General features: G+C 43.8%; 1 protein-coding gene across 1 annotated transcript in view; it reads right to left on the bottom strand.

The window, feature by feature from the left end:
• Positions 1 to 17039, bottom strand: part of endou (endonuclease, polyU-specific) — a 39966-nt gene extending 22927 nt beyond the window's left edge. Inside the window, exons 1-3 of the mRNA XM_072238866.1 lie at positions 16967 to 17039; positions 3644 to 3763; positions 1246 to 1365 (exon numbers count right to left, since the gene is read on the bottom strand). Of these exons, the coding sequence (XP_072094967.1) occupies positions 1246 to 1365; positions 3644 to 3763; positions 16967 to 17030 (304 nt within the window). The 5' untranslated portion in view covers positions 17031 to 17039. The remainder of the gene's footprint in view (positions 1 to 1245; positions 1366 to 3643; positions 3764 to 16966) is intronic.
• Between the last annotated feature and the right edge of the window lie 352 nt (positions 17040 to 17391).

The following is a 17391-nucleotide window of genomic DNA, read 5'->3' as shown; positions in this document are numbered from 1 at the left end:
ATTCGAAAGGTTTCATCCTAAATTCCAGTGAGTACAGACCCGGAGCCATCAAACATTCCTTGTATGATAACCCTTTCATTCCTGGAATCATCCTTGTGAACCTCCTCTGGACCCTCTCCAATGCCAGCACAGTTCAGACCATACTTTTTATATACCTGTCGCCGAATTTTATCCCCTTCTATTCTAATTTCATTGATGTAAAGACTATCGGGATGTCCAGATGCATGTCCACGGAGATCCACCTATCCACTTCTTAGCCACTTCCTTCAAAAGAATCAAATCTTGCTCTGTCTTTAATTATAGATTCCTGTAATGTACTGACAATAGATGTTCAGCTACCCCATCTGTTATTCTTTGGTTGTTATCCCTCCTTAAATAACAACATGGTACATGTGCGTGACCTCCAGGTTACAATTATTCGGGTTTGCAGGAATTCGTCCTCACAGAATTCAGAAATTCATGTAATTTTTATTCAGAAATACAGCTTGGAATAGGCCCTTCTGGCCTTCTGAGCCATGCCGCCAACAGCCTCTGATTTAACACCAGCTTAATTTACAATGACCGATTATCCTACTAACCAGTACGTCTTTACACTATGGGAGGAAATTGAAGCACCCGAAGAAACCCACACAACCCACGGTGAGGACATACAGAGTCTTTACAGGTGATGTCGGAATTGAACTCTGAACTCTGATGCCCTGAGCTGTAATACGGTCATGCGAACCATAATGCTACAGCGGTGTCCTTCCTTACGTTCTTGTTACATCCATCATCTACTTATAAACCCGCCGGCTCATCCTCAGCTCCATCATACTGGTTCCCATCCCCCTGCCATATTAGTTTAAACCACTCCCAACACTCCCAAGAATATTGGCCCCCCTCAGATTCAAGTGCAACCCATCCCTTTTGTACAGATTGTACCTGCCCCAGAACAGGTCCCAATGATCCAGAAATCAGAATCCCTGCCCCCTACTCCAATTCTTCAGCCACACATTTATCTGCCACCTCATTCTATTCCTATCCTCACTGTCACAAGGTGAGACTACAAGAGAGTGAGAATAAGAGACAGAAGACTGAAAGAAAGTGATGATGGAGAGAGAGAGGGGAGAGAAAGTGAGAGAGAGTCTTTAATCCAGTCATTGAAAAAGATGGGTAGAGACATGCAGATAGAGGGAGAAAGGAATGGAGAGAGATAGAGAAAGGGGGGAAAAAAGGCTGCAACTCCAGCCTGCATCTCGCACTTACCCTGGCACTGAGAATGGTAATCCTGACAGCAGTTGTTGTAGTGGTCACACTTGGAATTGCAGTGGCAGGGATCGGTGTGGTCATAAGCCTTGTTGCATCTTCCCTTGCAGGACTTCCTTGCTGCAATGATTGTGAACACCAAGTTTAATGCTCTCTTTGCTTGAAACTTGACCAGCATCTTGGTACAACCCTACCTATTCTGTTAGTTTCAAGAAATTCCAGCGCATTTGTGAAAAAATAATTGTCCTTTCCTAAACAACAGGAATTCTGCAGATGCTGTAAATTCAAGCAACACACATCAAAGTTGCTGGTGAACGCAGCAGGCCAGGCAGCATCTCTAGGAAGAGGTACAGTGGACGTTTCAGGCCGAGACCCTTCATCAGGACCCCTTCCTGACAAAGGGTCTCGGCCTGAAACGTCGACTGTACCTCTTCCTAGAGATGCTGCCTGGCCTGCTGCGTTCACCAGCAACTTTGATGTGTGTTGCTTGTCCTTTCCTAAGTTCACATTTACTCTGTCCGGTCCCACTTCCTTTGTTATGGATCCCAGCAGTTTCCCTCTGATTAATGCCAAGCTAATGTCAGAGACCTTTTTTCTCATTCCCTTTCCTCTTCAATAGTAGCATTACATGTATTATCTTCCATTTTCTGGGATCTGTTTGGGATTTGGGTTCTGGTGAAATTTGTAAGAAACGGCCATTGTATTCACTATCTCAGAGTTATACAGCACAGAAATAAGCCCTTTAGCCCAATTCATCCATGCCAATCAAGTTGTCTTCCTGAAGTAGTTCAATTTGCTAATACCCTCTAAACGTTTCTACCCACGCACCTATCCTAATGTCTTCTAACCATTGTAATTGTACCCACCTCTACAGCTTCCTCTGCAGCTGGTTCCACATATGAACCACCATCTGTGAAAACAACTTGCCTCTCAGGTGCCCTTTAAATCATTCCCCTCTCAACTCAAACCTAAGACCTCTATTTTTATGCACCCCTTCCCTGATAAAACAAAAAGTGACTGTTCATCTCATATATCGTACCTGTGACCTGACACAGCCAGCTTCTTCAAAGTAGGAACTTTCTTGAACTGGTTTGGACTATATGTCCAAGAGTATAATGGAGATAAACTGGCTATTTGGCCCATTATGTCCATGCTGACCATCAAATATCAGTTTACACTAAACCTATGCAACTTCCATTTTATTAGAGACATAGAGTCATACAGTTCTAAAGCACACAAACAGGCCCTTGGGCCCACCTACTCCAAGCCAACCTGTTTCTCTGCTTAATCCTATCTACCCATACCTGGATTACAACCCTCCATTCCCCTCTCACCCATGTTCCTATCCAAACTTCTCTTAAATTTTACAATTGAACCCACATCCTCCATTTCTGCTGGCAGCTCATTCCACGCTCCACCATTTTCTGAGTGAAGAAGTTCCCCCTCAGATTCGCCTTAGGGTTAGAACATTTCACCTTTCACTCTAAGCATATTATTCTAGTACACCCACCTTGAGGGGAAAATCCTGAATATATTTACCCTTCTTATACCCCTCATGATTTTATATACCTCTATTAGATCTCCCCTAATTCTTCTGCACTCCAGGGAACCCATTCAACTTCCCCCTATAAATCAGGTCATCAAGTCCCAGCAATATCCTTGTAAACTTTCTCTGTACTCTTTCAAGTTTATGGATATCTGTCCTGCTGGTAGGTGACTAGAAATGGAAATAGTACTCCAAATTCAGCCTCACCAACACCTTGTGCAACATCGCCATAACATGCCAACTCCTCTACCCGTTACTCTGATTAATGAAAGTCAATGTGCCAAAAAGTCTCCTTGTGACCCTATCTACCTGTGACACAACTTTCAAGGATTTGTGGATCTATGTTACCAGGATCCCTGTGTTCTAACACATTCTTTAGTGCCCTGTCAACATTTTCCCATCATTCCCTTCAGCTATTACTAGATTCTAGCCTACACTGACATCCTAGTGACAATTTAGAGTGGTAAATTAACTCAACAAACTGCAAATATTTGGAAGGTGGGGCTGTAACCCCACCACCCAATGGAAACCCAAGGAAACTCCACATAGGCAATATGAGAGGTCAGGAATGACCTGGGGTGGGGACAGCGCTGAGGATGCAGGGCTGACAGATGTGCACCATCCCAAACAGAACTTGGTGCAAATTAAGATCTGGAGACCAGACCTTGGGATTAGTTATGGAGGACGGAACATTAGAGGCAGCACAGGGGCATTATGGAGGTAGAGATGGCTTGTGTTCAAGGGAGGCTTCAGGAGCCAAAGCTCAGACAGGAGGTGAGGTCCTGCAGGTGGCCTGACTTCATAAACGCTCAGCTGCTGGACTGGCTGGGAGGAATCATGCTTGTTACTTACAGTTGCATGCGTTGTAGTCTTGACAGCAATCTCCGTGTCTCACACAGGCGTGATTGCATTGGCAGTCATAATTGTGGTTCAACCCTTCCCCACAACGGCTGGCACATGAATCTTTACTTCCTGCAATCAAGGGAAGAGATTAATGCAAGGACTAAACACCCCTTTTCCTTCTGCTCCACAGCTCCTGAGGGAACTAGAACCTCACGTGTGTCTGTCCATTGGCCAAAGTCTTATCTGCATTCTTCTGCGATTGGACTCCTGAGATTGGAAATTCAACCATGCTTAGAAAATGATACCAGGATTACTCAGGATATAAGGGACTTGATGTAGACTTTTGAGTCCCACCACATCTATACACATGAGTGCATCTCCATTTGACTCCCAACTTAACTCCCTGCTGAAACTGTCCAGTGAACAGCACAATTAAATGGTCACAGGACAGAGACTAAATACTGAGCTTGCCATCTCATGGACAAAAAAATCTAGTGCAGCAATTCACATATTGATAAATTAATAAACTACTCAATTTGTGGTATCTGAGATCAGCATTATTTATGGAAAACCTTGCAGTTTGCCTCAATTATGCTTGTCAACATTTTCACAATATTTTTGCTTTCATAATTTTATTTCTTATTCCCAACCATCACCATCTATACTCTCTGGACATTCTGAAGGATGTACTTGTTTACTTTACCCTGCCCTATGTGTTCTGCAGCATCTATGGAGATCTAGAGATGAAGTCAGAAGACAGGGGAAGCTGGGCCACAGATGAAGATAGACAATGAGAGAGACAGAGGCAAAAAGCAGATGGAGCAAGGTGCAAGGAATGGAGGGTAAAAGCTGGAGACAGCCATTGGAGGGAGATAAGCAAGAACACAAAGGGCTGCCAGTACTGGACTCCGATAAGACCATAAGACATAAGAGCAGAATTAGGACAACCAGCCCTCTCTCCTGCCTTCTCCCCATAACCTTTGATGTCTTACTAATTAAGAACCTGTCAACCCTGCTTTAAATACACCCAATGATTTGGCCTCCACAGCCGTCTGTGGCCGTGAATTCCATAAATTCACCATCCTCTAAAGAAATTCCTCCTTATTTCTGTTTAAAGGGATGCCCCTCTATTCTGAGGCCATGCCCTCTGGTCCCAGACTCCCTTATGATAGGAAACATCCTCTCCACATCCATTCTATCTAGGTATTTCAATATTTGATAGGTTTCATTGAGATCCCCCCCCCCCCATTCTTATAAACTCCAGTGAGTACAGGCCTAGAGCCATCACATTATTTTTTTTCTTTCCATTTTGTTTTAGTGGAATGAAGGGCATGTCTTTAGGGTTAGTACTTTGCTCTGGGTGTCAGATGTGGGAATCCTGGGAATCTTCCAGTCTCCCAGATGGCACATCTGCGCCAGGTGCACCGAGATGCAGCTCCTGAGAGACCGTGTTAGGGATCTGGAGCTGCGGCTTGGTGGTCTACAGCTTATTAGCGAAAGTGAACTGGAGATAGAGAGGAGCTACAGGGAGTTAGTCACCCCGAGACTGCAGGAGTTAGACAAGTGGGTGACTGTCAGGGAAGGGAAAGGAAGAGCTCAAATAGTAGAGGGCATCCCTGTGGCCATACCCCTCAGTATCGTTATCTCATTTTGGATGCTGTTGAGGGGGGTGACCTGACAGAGGACAACCGTGGCGATTGGCTCTTTGGCATTGAGCCTGGTTCTGTGGTGCAGAAGGGAGAGGAGAAGATGAGGAATACAGTAGTCATAGGGGATTCCATTGTGAGAGGAACAGACAGGAGATTCTGTCAGCCTGATAGAGATACCTGCATGGTATGTTGTCTCCCAGGTGCCAGGGTACGGGATGTCTCGGATCGGGTGTAGAGTATTCTGAAGGGAGAGGGTGAACAGTCAGAAATCTTGGTACACATTGGTACCAATGACACAGGTAGAAAAAGGGAGGAGGTCCTGAAGAGAGAATTCAGGGAGTTGGGTAGGAAGCTGAAAAGCAGGACCTCCAGGGTAGTAATCTCAGGATTCCTGCTTGTGCCACATGCTAATGAGCGCAAGTATAGCATGATCAGGCATATTAATGTGTGGCTGAGAGACTGGTGTAGGGGGCAGGGCTTCAGATTCCTGGATCATTGGGGCCTCTTCTGGGGGAGTTAACACCTGTACAAAAAGGATGGGTTACACCTGAACCCCAAGGGGTCCAATATCCTAGCAGGCAGGTTTTTATAGAGCTTTAGGGAAGGTTTAAACTAATTTTGTAGGGGGATGGGAACTGGAGTGATAGGGCTGAGGAAGGGGACAACAGAAATAAATCAAAGATAGCATGCAACAGAGATGATAGAAAGGACAAGCAGGAGATGAGGCATAATCACAGCCAGTGGGATGGGTTACAGGGCAATAAAGGTGTGGTGCAGTTAAAACAGAAGGCAACAAATACTGGACTGAAAATGGACACAACATAAGAAATAAAATGGACGATCTTGAAATTCAGCTACAGATTGGCAAGTATGATGTTGTGGCCGTCACTGAAACTTGGCTAAAGGATGGCTGCCATTGGGAGTTGAATGCCCAAGGATATGTGGTGTATTGGAAAGATAGGTTCATAGATAGAGGGGGTGGTGTGGCCCTGTGTATAAGAAATAATATTAAATCATTAGAAAGGGATGACATAGGATCAGAAGGTGTAGAGTCTCTATGGGTTGAGTTAAGAAATGACAAGGGTAAAAGGACCCTAATGGCAGTTGTATACAGGCCTCCAAACAGCAACCGGGATGTGGATTACAAATTACAGCAGGAGACAGAAAAGGTGTGTCAGAAGGGCAATGTCATGATAATTGTTGGGGATTTCAACATGAAAGTGGATTTGGGAAAACCAGGCCAGTACTGGACCTGAAGAGAGAGAATTTGTAGAATGTCTAAGGGATGGCTTTTTAGAACAGCTTGCTGTTGAACCCGCTAGGGGATCAGCTGTGCTGGATTGGGTGTTGTGCAATGATCCGGAGGTGATAAGAGAGCTTAAGGTTAAGGAACCCTTAGGGAACAGTGATCACAATATGATTGAATTCACTTTGAAATTTGAGAAGGAGAAACTAAATTCCAATGTGTCAATATTTCAGTGGAATAAAGGAAATTAGAATGGCATGAGAGGGGAACTGGCCACGGCTGACTGGAAAGAGACACTAGCAAGAAGGACAGCAGAGCAGCAATGGCTGGAGTTTCTGTGAAAAATGAGGGAAGTGCAAGACAGATATATTCCAAATAAGAAAAAAATTTTGACTGGAAGAAGGACATTACTGTGGCTGACAAGTGAAGTCAGAGCCAAAGTAAAAGCAAAAGAGAGGGCATACAAGGAAGCTAAAGCTAGTGGGAAGATAGAGGATTGGGAAGCTTTTAAAAACTTGCAGAAGGAAACTAAGAAGGTAATTAGGAAAGAAAAGATGGATTATAAAAGGAAGCTGGCGACTAATATCAAAGAAGATACTCAAAGCTTTTTTAAGTATATAAAGGGTAAAAGAGAGTCGAGGATAGATATAGGACCAATACAAAATGATGCTGGAAATGTTGTAATGAGAGATGCAGAGATGGCAGAGGAACTGAATGGATATTTTGCATCAGTCTTCACAGTGGAAGACACCTGCAGTATTCTGGACATTCAAGAGTTTCAGGGAAGTGAAGTTTGTGCAATGAAAATTATGACTGAGAAGGTGCTCAGGAAGCTTACTGGTCTGAGGGTGGATAAATCTCCTGGACCTGATGGAATGCACCCTTGGGTTCTGAAGGAAGTAACTGGAGAGATTGTGGAGGCATTAACAATGATCTTTCAAGAATTGATAGATTCTGGTATTGTACCAGATGACTGGAAATTTGCAAATGTTACTACGCTATTTAAGAAGGGTAGGAGGCAGCAGAAAGGAAACTATAGACCTGTTAGCCTGACATCAGTGGTTGGGAAGTTGTTGGAATCGATTGTTAGGGATGAGATTACGGAGTACCTGGAGGCACATGACAAGATAGGCTAAAGCCAGTGTGGTTTCCTGAAAGGAAAATCCTGCCTGACAAACCTACTGCAATTCTTTGAGGAAATTACAAGCAGGGTAGACAAAGGATATGCAGTAGATATGGTGTACTTGGATTTTCAGAAGGCCTTTGACAAGATGCCGCACATGAGGCTGCTTAGCAAGATAAGAGCCCATGGAATTACAGGGAAGTTACTAGCATGGATGGAGCATTGGCTGATTGGCAGAAAACAGAGAGTGGGAATAAAGGGATCCTATTCTGGCTGGATGCCGGTTACCAGTGGAGTTCCACAGGGGTTGGTGTTGGGACCGCTGCTTTTTACGATGCTGTCAATGATTCGGACTATGGTATTAATGGACTGGTGGCTAAATTTGCCAACGATACAAAGATAGGTGAAGGAGTGGATAGTGTTGAGGAAACAGAGAGCCTGCAGAGAGACTTAGATAGTTTAGGGGAATGAGCAAAGAAGTGGCAAATGAAATACAATGTTGGAAAGTGTATGGTCGTGCATTTTGGTGGAAGAAATAAATAGGCAGACTATTATTTAGATGGCGATTGAATTCAAAATTCAGAGATGCAGAGGGACTTGGGAGTCCTTGTGCAGGATACCCTAAAGGTTAACCTCCAGGTTGAGCTTGTGGTGAAGAAGGCGAATGCAATGTTGGCATTCATTTCTAGAGGTATAGAATATAACAGCAGGGATGTGATGTTGAGGCTCTATAAAGCACTTGTGAGACCACACTTGGAGTATTGTGTGTAGTTTTGTGCTCCTTATTTTAGAAAGGATATACTGACATTGGAGAGTGTTCAGAGAAAGTTCACGAGAATAATTCCAGGAATGAAAGGGTTACCATATGAGGAACGTCTGGCAGCTCTTGGGCTGTATTCCCTGGAGTTCAGGAAAATGAGAGGGGATCTCATAGGAAAATTCCGAATGTTAAAAGGCCTGAACAGATTAGATATGGCAAAGTTATTTCCCATGGTAGGGGAGTCCAGGACAAGAGGGCACAACTTCAGGTTTGAAGGATGTTCATTTAGAACAGAGATGCGGAGAAATTACTTTGGTCAGAGGGTGGTAAATCTGTGGAATTTGTTGCCATGAGTGGCTATGGAGGCCAAGTCATTCGGTGTATTTAAGGCAGAGATAGATAGGTTGTTGATTAGCCAGGGCATCAGAGGGTATGGGGTGAAGGCAGGGGAGCGGGGATGACTGGAAGAATTGGATCAGCCCATGATTGAATGGCAGAGCAGACTCGATGGGCCAAATGGCCTACTGCTGCTCCTATAACTTATGGTCCTAAATGTTCCTCATACAGCAACCCTATCATACTTGGAATCGTTCTTGTGAACCTCCTCTGGACTCTCTCCAATGCCAGCACAGCTTTTCTTGGAGAAGGAGTTCAAAACAGCTCACAATACTCCAAGTGCGGTCTGACCAATGCCACATAGAGCCTCAGTATCACATCCTTTGCTCCTTTATTCTGGTAGTCTCAAAATGAATGCTAACATTGCATTTGCCTTCCTCACTACCAACTCAACCTGTAAATTAAACTTTAGGGAATCCTGCACTTGGACTTCCAAGTCCCTTTGTACCTCTGAAGTCCCCTTACACCTCTGATTTCTGAATTTGATCCATTTAGAAAATAGTCTAAGTATTTGTTACTTCTACCAATGTGCATGACCATACACTTTCCCTACACTGTATTCCATCTGCCAGTGCTTTGTCCATTCTCTTAATCTGTCTAAGTCCTTATGCAGTCTGCTTGCTTCCTCAACACTACTTGCACTCCACCTATCTTTGTATCATCCACAAACTTGGCCACAAAGCCATCAATTACATCATCCAAATCATTGACGTATAACGTGAAAAGAAGCGGTCCCAATATTGACCCCTGTGGAACACCATTAGTCACTGGCAGCCAACCAGAAAATGCCCCCTTTCTTTCCGTTCTTTGTCTCCTGCCAGTCAGCCAATGAGCTATCCATGTTAGTATCTCCCCTGTAATACCATTGACTCTTATCTTGTTAAGCATCCTCATATGTGGCACCTTGTCAAAGGCCTTCTGAAAATCCAAGTGCACAACATCTACCGATTCTCCTTTGTCTATCCTGCCTGTTATATCCTCAAAGAATTTCAACAGACTTGTCAGGCAAGATTTCCCCTTAAGGAAACCTTTGGCCTATTTTATCATCTGCCTCCAAGTACCCCAAAACCTCATCCTTAATAATGAACTCCAAAGTCTTCCAAATCAAGTCAGGCTAATTACCCAAAAATTTCCTGTCATTTGCCTCCCTCCCTTCTTAAAGAGTTGATTAATATTTGCAATTTTCTGGTCCTCTGGTACCATTCCAGAATCTAGTGATTCCTGAAAGATCATCACTAATGCCTCCCCAGTCTCTTCAGCTACCTCTTTCAGAACCCTGCCGAGTAGTCCATCTGGTCCAGGTAATTTACCTATTTTCAGATCTTCCAGCTTCCAAAGCACATTCTTAGTAATAGCAACTGCACTCATTTCTGCTTGATGACACTCTTGAACTTCCGGCGTACTGCTTGTGTCTTCCACTGTGAAGACTGATGCAAATAATTATTGAGTTCGTATGTCATTTCCTTGTCCCCCATTACTGTCTCTTCAGAGTGCTTTTCCATTGGTCCAATATCCACCGTCACCTCTCTTTTACTCCTTATATATCTGAAAAACCTTTTGGTATCCTCTATTATTGGCTAGCTTAACTTCATATTTCATCTTTTCTCTTCTTATTGCTTTTTAAGTGGCTTTCTGTTGTTTTTTAAAAGCTTTCCCTAGCTTCCCACTACTTTTTGTGATATTATATGCCCCCTCTTGTGCTTTTACACTGTCTTTGACTTCCCTTGTCAGCTACGGTTGCCTTGTCTAGAATACTTCTTCTTTGGAATATTTTTATCCAGTGCTTTCCGAATTGATCCCAGAAACTCCTCCCATTGCTGTTCTGTTGTCATCCCTGATAGTACCCCTTCCAATCAACTTTGGCCAGCTTCTCTCTCATGCCTCTGTAGTTCCCTTCACTCTACTGAAATGCTGATACATCTGGTTTTAGCTTCTCCCTCTCAAAGTGCATTCCTCTAGTCATATAAGTCTCTTCAAAGATCAACTTGCTAAACTCCTAATTCTCCTCAAAATCCACATCTTTAGACCCCCAACTTTGTATCCATTTAGATAGTTCATTCATGTAACTTCATCTTCTAGACCAGCCTACCACGTGGGACCTTGTCAAGAGCCTTGCTGAAGATATGTAGAGCTACCACCTTGCTCCTGTCCATCTTTTAGGCTACCTCTTCAAAAATCTTGATCGAATTCTATTTTTAGTGATGCTGATTGTTAGATAAATATCACCAAATTCACTGTGGAGAGTTTCCTCCTCTGTCTCCATTTAGTGCCCTGGGATTACTTACATCTACCTGAGTGGGCAGACAGGCACTTGGTTTCACTCTAAAGCTGATACCATGGCTCCTGCATCATTGCAGTGGAGTGTCAGTCTAGATTATTCAGTTTACACTGTGGGACTTGAACAGTCGAGGGCTGCCGTTAAGCCACAGTTACAACATTCAAACCAGGATAAATATGATATTTATGCTTCAGGCAGTCAATTGTAATTCTACACACTGGTCATCTTCAATACTTTCAAAGAACATTTACATTTTAACAGTGCATTTTGATTGCTAAAACTGTAGCAATGTCCACATGCATCAGTTATCTCCTTTTATCAACATCACCCGTTCAGACACTCCTACAACTCTCACCAATGTCCATCCCTTTGGCCTTTGACCTTTCAGAAAAAACTATCTATTCATTTCTATTAAGTATGCCAAAGCTCATAGCTCGTTTCCTCACTCTAATCAATATTATCCATTGACTTTTAGCTTTCATGCATTCACATAATCCTCATCATCACCCACCTTTCCCCAATAAGACATAGTGCTACAAAGGGAGGGTAGTATAGACTTTGGAAGGTCAAGTTCAAGTTCATTATTATTCCACCACATAAATGTATACCACCAAATGAAACAATGTTCTTCTGGGCCAAGGTGGAATGGGTGTACTGGTGGAATGGGTGGATGTGTAGCCAATTAAATTTCAGTAAGAAGGACAATAGTGGCATTTTAGACCAGGGGGCCCTGTTCTAAAAGGAGTACAGAAGCAAGCAAGCCTGGAGGTATGCCTACATCAGTCATGTTGACCAAGAGGTTAAACAAATGTGAATCATAAATGTGACAAAGTTTGAAGATGCTGGAAATTCAAAGCAACGCACACACACAAAATGCTGGAGGAGCTCAGCAGCTCAGGCAACATCTATGGAAATGAATAGATAGTCGACGTTTCAGGCCAAGACCCTTCTTCAGGACTGAGGAGGAAGGGGGAAGATGCCAGAATAAAAAGGTGTGGGAGGACGGGACGGAGGCGAGCTGGAAGATGATAGGTGAAGCCAGATGCGTGGGAAAGGTAAAGGGCTGGAGAAGATGAAATCTAATGAGGGAGGAGAGTGGACCATAGGAGAAAGGGAAGGAAAATGCAACCCGGGAGGAAGTAATAAGCGGATGAGAAGAGGTAAAGGTCCACAGTGGGGAATAGAGGAAGGGTGGGTGGGGGGATTTGTTTATTGGAAAGAGAAATAGTTTTATAAATAGAGCCATGGAAGAAGGAAATCAAGAGATACTTTCTAAAACATTGGTGCAGTTACAAATTGAGTATTCGCCACACTTTTGAGGAAAGGTGTAAAGGCCTTGGAGAAGGAATAGAAGTGGTTTACTAGAATAATTCCAGGGATGAGAAGCTTTTGTTCGCCTTGTGACGAGAATACACACAAATTAAGATGTTAGCTGGCCTGGGCTGGCACCAGTGGGATCAGCAGTTGGTCTGCCACCTGTCTTCAGGAGAAAGAGAGATAAAGAAAACAATGGAGCAGCATTTGGAGATGTTAATGAAGGGATGGGAGAGAGTAATGGAAGGAGAGCTGTCAAGATCGGCTCCCCCCTTTGAACCCTGAACTGTTTGAAGTGATGGACAGGCGATACCCCAGCAGGGGGATAAAAAGGGACAGGTTCGCTAAGGCAGACACACACGACACCCCGAGGTAACGAGAGCCTGGAAGCGGTGCGTCTCTCACAAGTCGGTGGGAAGTACCGGGCCATAGACGCACAGGGTGGAAAGGCACGATCAGCGGGAACCTGGTGTGTGTCCACCCTTGCCTGGGTGCCAGGTTCACCGCAGAGAAACGATCGTATCTGGAAACGGAGGAGGTCACGGTCGGTGACCTCAAATGACATCACAAAGGGCTCGCCTGTGTGGAAGCCGTTTGAATATTCATTCGTTTTGCTCTCTCTCTCCTTCCCTCCACTGTCCATCTCCCACGGCAGCGATTACTGCGAACTGAACTGAACTAAATTGAACTGAACTTTGCGTCACTTTGAAACTGGTCATTTACCCCTAGACAACGATAGAGCTTGATTGATCCTGTTATCTTAATTGTGTGTACATGTGTGTTTATCATTGCTGAACTGTTGCATTTATTATCCTTTTGATTAGAGTGCTGTGTTGCTTGTTTCTTTAATAAAACTTTCTTAGTTCTAGTAATCCAGACTCCAACTGAGTGATCCATTTCTGCTGGTTTGGCAACCCAGTTACGGGGTACGTAACAGCCTTCAGACAGAAGAAGTCATGGAAGGTTTAGACAGTAGACTAATCGAATGGTTAAGACCAGATGGTGTAGAATGCAAGCTACAACCAAAAGAGCCAACATTTATGACAAGAAAAACTTCTCTATACTTCATATGGTTGGGACCAGAATGCAATATCAGGAACTGAATTAGAGGGAAGAGGGAACTGAATTAGAACATGAAAGGGGGAAAATAGAATGATATAGAGAGGGGAGTCAGTTGGATTCCTCATGCATAAAACCGGCATGGATTTGATGGGCTATATAGCCTTCTTCCTTGCTGTACCTTTTGAACTTCTGTGAGCTACCATTGTAGACCTCATGGATGGTTTCCTAATTTTCCTCAAAGGCCACTTTTCTGGTCTCCAAACTAACATGAAACCCAACCATGCAAATCCCAAACTCTCAAACTCAATTCCTCCAGTTCTTTCACTCCACCCTTTCCCTTAACTACCTTTATTGCAGCCAGAGCAATGCTAAGTATCCCATCATGCATGGGGAGGACACTCTGTTACTAAGGAAGAAATGCTGAAAACAAAGTGGAGTAGTGAAGGAAAGTCATGTAATCGACTCCTGGTCAGTCTCATTTGAGAACACAGATGAGACAGCTTTACAGCCCTGTGGGCAATCCACAGTGAGCTATCTGGAACACTGGACAAGTAGGTGGGAGTATTTGGAGCCTGACATCTTGTGGAAAAGGGCATTTTGATTACAGGTCTCAAATAAACACTCAGGTAATTGACAAAATAGTTAAAATAATTGTAGGATGGCACTAGCAGGACTGTGAAGAAGTTAAGGAAACACATACTCATATGGATAACGATTGGAATCAAGGATGTTTAAAGGCAATAAGGAGCTAAACAATATTTGGCAGGTATGTATAGAAAGTTGCTTTATGAGCTGACTGCCAACAGTGACTCCAAGAGACCAACCGTTAGTCTTGCGAGTCCATGGATCTGCGCCTGGAAAGTCTTCACTCTCCGGGGCACAGGCCTGGGCAAGGTTGTATGGAAGACCAGCAGTTGCCCATGCTGCAAGTCTCCCCTCTCCACGACCTGATGTTATCCAAGAGAAGGGCATTAGGACCCATACAGCTTGGCACCAGTGTCATCGCAGAGCACTGTGTGATTAAGTGCCTTGCTGAAGGACACAACACATTCCCTTGGCTGGGGCTCGAACTCATGACCTTCAGATTGCTAGTCAAACGCCTTAACCACTTGGTCACGTGCCCACAACCACTGAAGAGAAAAACAGAGTCAAGGACTCAGAGAGCTGAATCCTGGCCAGGTTCACCAACAGTGGGTAATATTTGAATACTGGTAGAAGTCGTGAATGTAACTATAAGAGTTGTGAAACAAAAAAAACAATCATTTGAAACTATTCAGTGGATCGTTTGAGTTGTTTGAACTAATAGCGAACATAGGAGTTGGGAGGTTATGTTGTGAATGTGGAAGACACAAGTGAGGCCATGCTTTGAGTAGTATGTTCAGTTTTGGTCTCCCTATTATAGGAAGAATGTCAATAAACTGGAAGGAGTGGAAAGCAGAGGCAGCACGGTAGCGTAGTGGTTTGCACCCTACTTTACAGTACCAGCGACCTGGGTTCAATTCCTGTAAGGACTTTGTATGTTCTCCCCGTGACCACGTGGGATTTCCCTGGGTGCTCCGGTTTCCCACAGTCCAAGACGTACCTGTTGCTAGGTTAACTAGTCATTGTAAATTGTCCCGTGATCAGGCTAGGATTAAACTGGGGAATGCTGGGTGGCTCGGCTTGAAGGGCTGGAGGGGCCTATTCCATGCTGTATCTCAATAATATTGACAAGGATGTTTGCCGGGACTTGAAGGACTGAGTTTAGATAAGCTGGGCCTTTACTCCTTGGAGCAGAGGAGACTGAGGGTGATCATGTAAAATCATAAGGGATATAGATAGGGTAAGCAGTCTCTTTTGCAGGGTTGGAGGATGAAAAACCAGAGGACATAGTTTTAAGGTTAGAGTTGAAAAGTTCATTAAGAACCTGAGGGGGCAATGTTTTTACACAGCAGCTGCCACAGGAAGTGGTTGAGGTAGAGTTTAGGTGGGATTAGTTTGAATATATATCTTGTTCTGTATTGGCACACATAAGCTGAAGGGCCTTTCTCTGCACTGTGACTCCATGACTCTGTGACTAATAAAGAAGTATAGATGTTAGGCAAAGTCATTGTCTGGTGTATTTTATTGTGTGCTATATTGAATAGTTAACGCATTTATAATCCATTCCTATAATTCTCATCCAAGGCCATCCCTCTGGCTCTCCTGGTTAACTGTAAGACCATCTCTCTGGTCTCTCATGAAAGCTCCAAATGCTTTTTAAATTTTGTAACCATGTCTGCCTCTGCTACCTCCTCTGGAAGTTAATTCCAGCTTCCTCACTATTCCTATTTTACATTATTTGTTTTTTAAAAAAATTATTATAATTTATAATATTTTTTATGTCTTGCACCGTCCTGCTGCCACAAAACAACAAATTTCATGATGTGCACTCAGTGGCCACTTTACTAGGTGCCTGCTGTAACTAATACAGTGGCCACTGGGTGTATGTCTGTGGTCTTTCGCCCCTGTAGCCCACCTGCTTTGATATGTTATGTGTTCAGAGGTGGTTTTCTGCGCACTACTGTTTAACATGTGGCTCTTTGAGTTCCTGTCACCTTCCTGTCAGCTTAACCAGTCTGGCCATTTTCCTTTGACCTCTCTCATTAACAAAGCATTTTCACCCACAGAACTACCATTCACTGGATATTTTTTGTTTTTTGCACCATCCTCTGTAAACTCTAGAAACTGTTGTGCATGAAAATCCCAGGAGATCAGCAGTTTCTGAGATACTCAAACCACCCCATCTGGCACCAACAATCATTCCACAGTCACAGTCAGTTAGGTCACAATTCTCCCCCATTCTGATGTGTGGTTTGAACAACAACCGAACTTCTTGATCATATCTGCATGCTATGATACATTGATTTGCTGCCAGATGATTGGCTCATTAGATATTTGCATTAATGAGCAGAGTACAAGTGTACCTAATAAATTGGCCACTGAGTGTATTTGGGTATTTGAGTATTTGACCCTCTATAATATTCCGCGTGGGAAATTAAACTGGGGGTGGCAGCGTTTTTTTTTTTACGAGGTCGAGTTGCGAGCTCGACATCAACCTAGCACGGATGGAGAGCACGCTCGGGAGCGGTCTGTCACTGGATCGAACTCGGGAACCTCCGTCCTCGAGCCCGGCGCTGATCTCACTGCGCCACCAGCCGACCCATGTATATCAGTGATAATAAACCTGACTCTGATTCTGAAATCGGTCTCCCCAGACCTCCATCCTGTTCACGTCCCAACTGTTCTTTTCCCTTTCCTTTCTGGTGCTCATTCTCAAAGTCTCGTCTAAATATTACGGAGTGTATCACACACAGTGTGATCGTGTCTGCTTTTAACCATCTGCTTGCTCTGCCAGCTACCTCTCCTCCTGACAGTAGGTATCAGTGAAGCCCGAAAGGAGAGAACTCATCTCCCACACAAAGTCAAAAGGAGCAAGGATCAATGCCAACTATCATAAATTTGAGCAAAAGAGCAGGCACTTACTACGATTGATGTTCCTTGCAGTAGCTGAAACCAGGAGCAGAGATAGGACCACAAGACGCATCATTCTGACAAGCCTGGGATATCCTGAGAATGGGCTCCAGTGCTTTAGCATGATGTATAAATACACAGCCCTAGCCAATCACATTTAGCCTTGAAAAGCCAGCCTTGTATATATCCTGGGATTTCACACTAACCCCAGTGTTATGTTCTGGGAAAGTAATAAGTATAGTTGGCAGTGTCTACATTTGCATTTCTGTAATTTTATTAAAGTTGGTTAAAGCTCCTGAGGGGTAGAAAGTGACTGAAACAAACATTAATATTTATAGTAACGATAAAGGATTAACCAAGAATGAGAAAGAGTCCTGCATTTACACCTGTGCTGACAGGAGGGCTTTAGCCTGAAGGCCTTGCAGTGCTGGCTTGGG

Source organism: Mobula birostris, chromosome 20 (genome assembly GCF_030028105.1).
Source record: "Mobula birostris isolate sMobBir1 chromosome 20, sMobBir1.hap1, whole genome shotgun sequence".
Classification (NCBI taxonomy): domain Eukaryota; kingdom Metazoa; phylum Chordata; class Chondrichthyes; order Myliobatiformes; family Myliobatidae; genus Mobula; species Mobula birostris.
The sequence above is the reverse complement of the archived record's forward strand: the minus strand, read 5'-3'. Positions and strand labels throughout refer to the sequence as shown.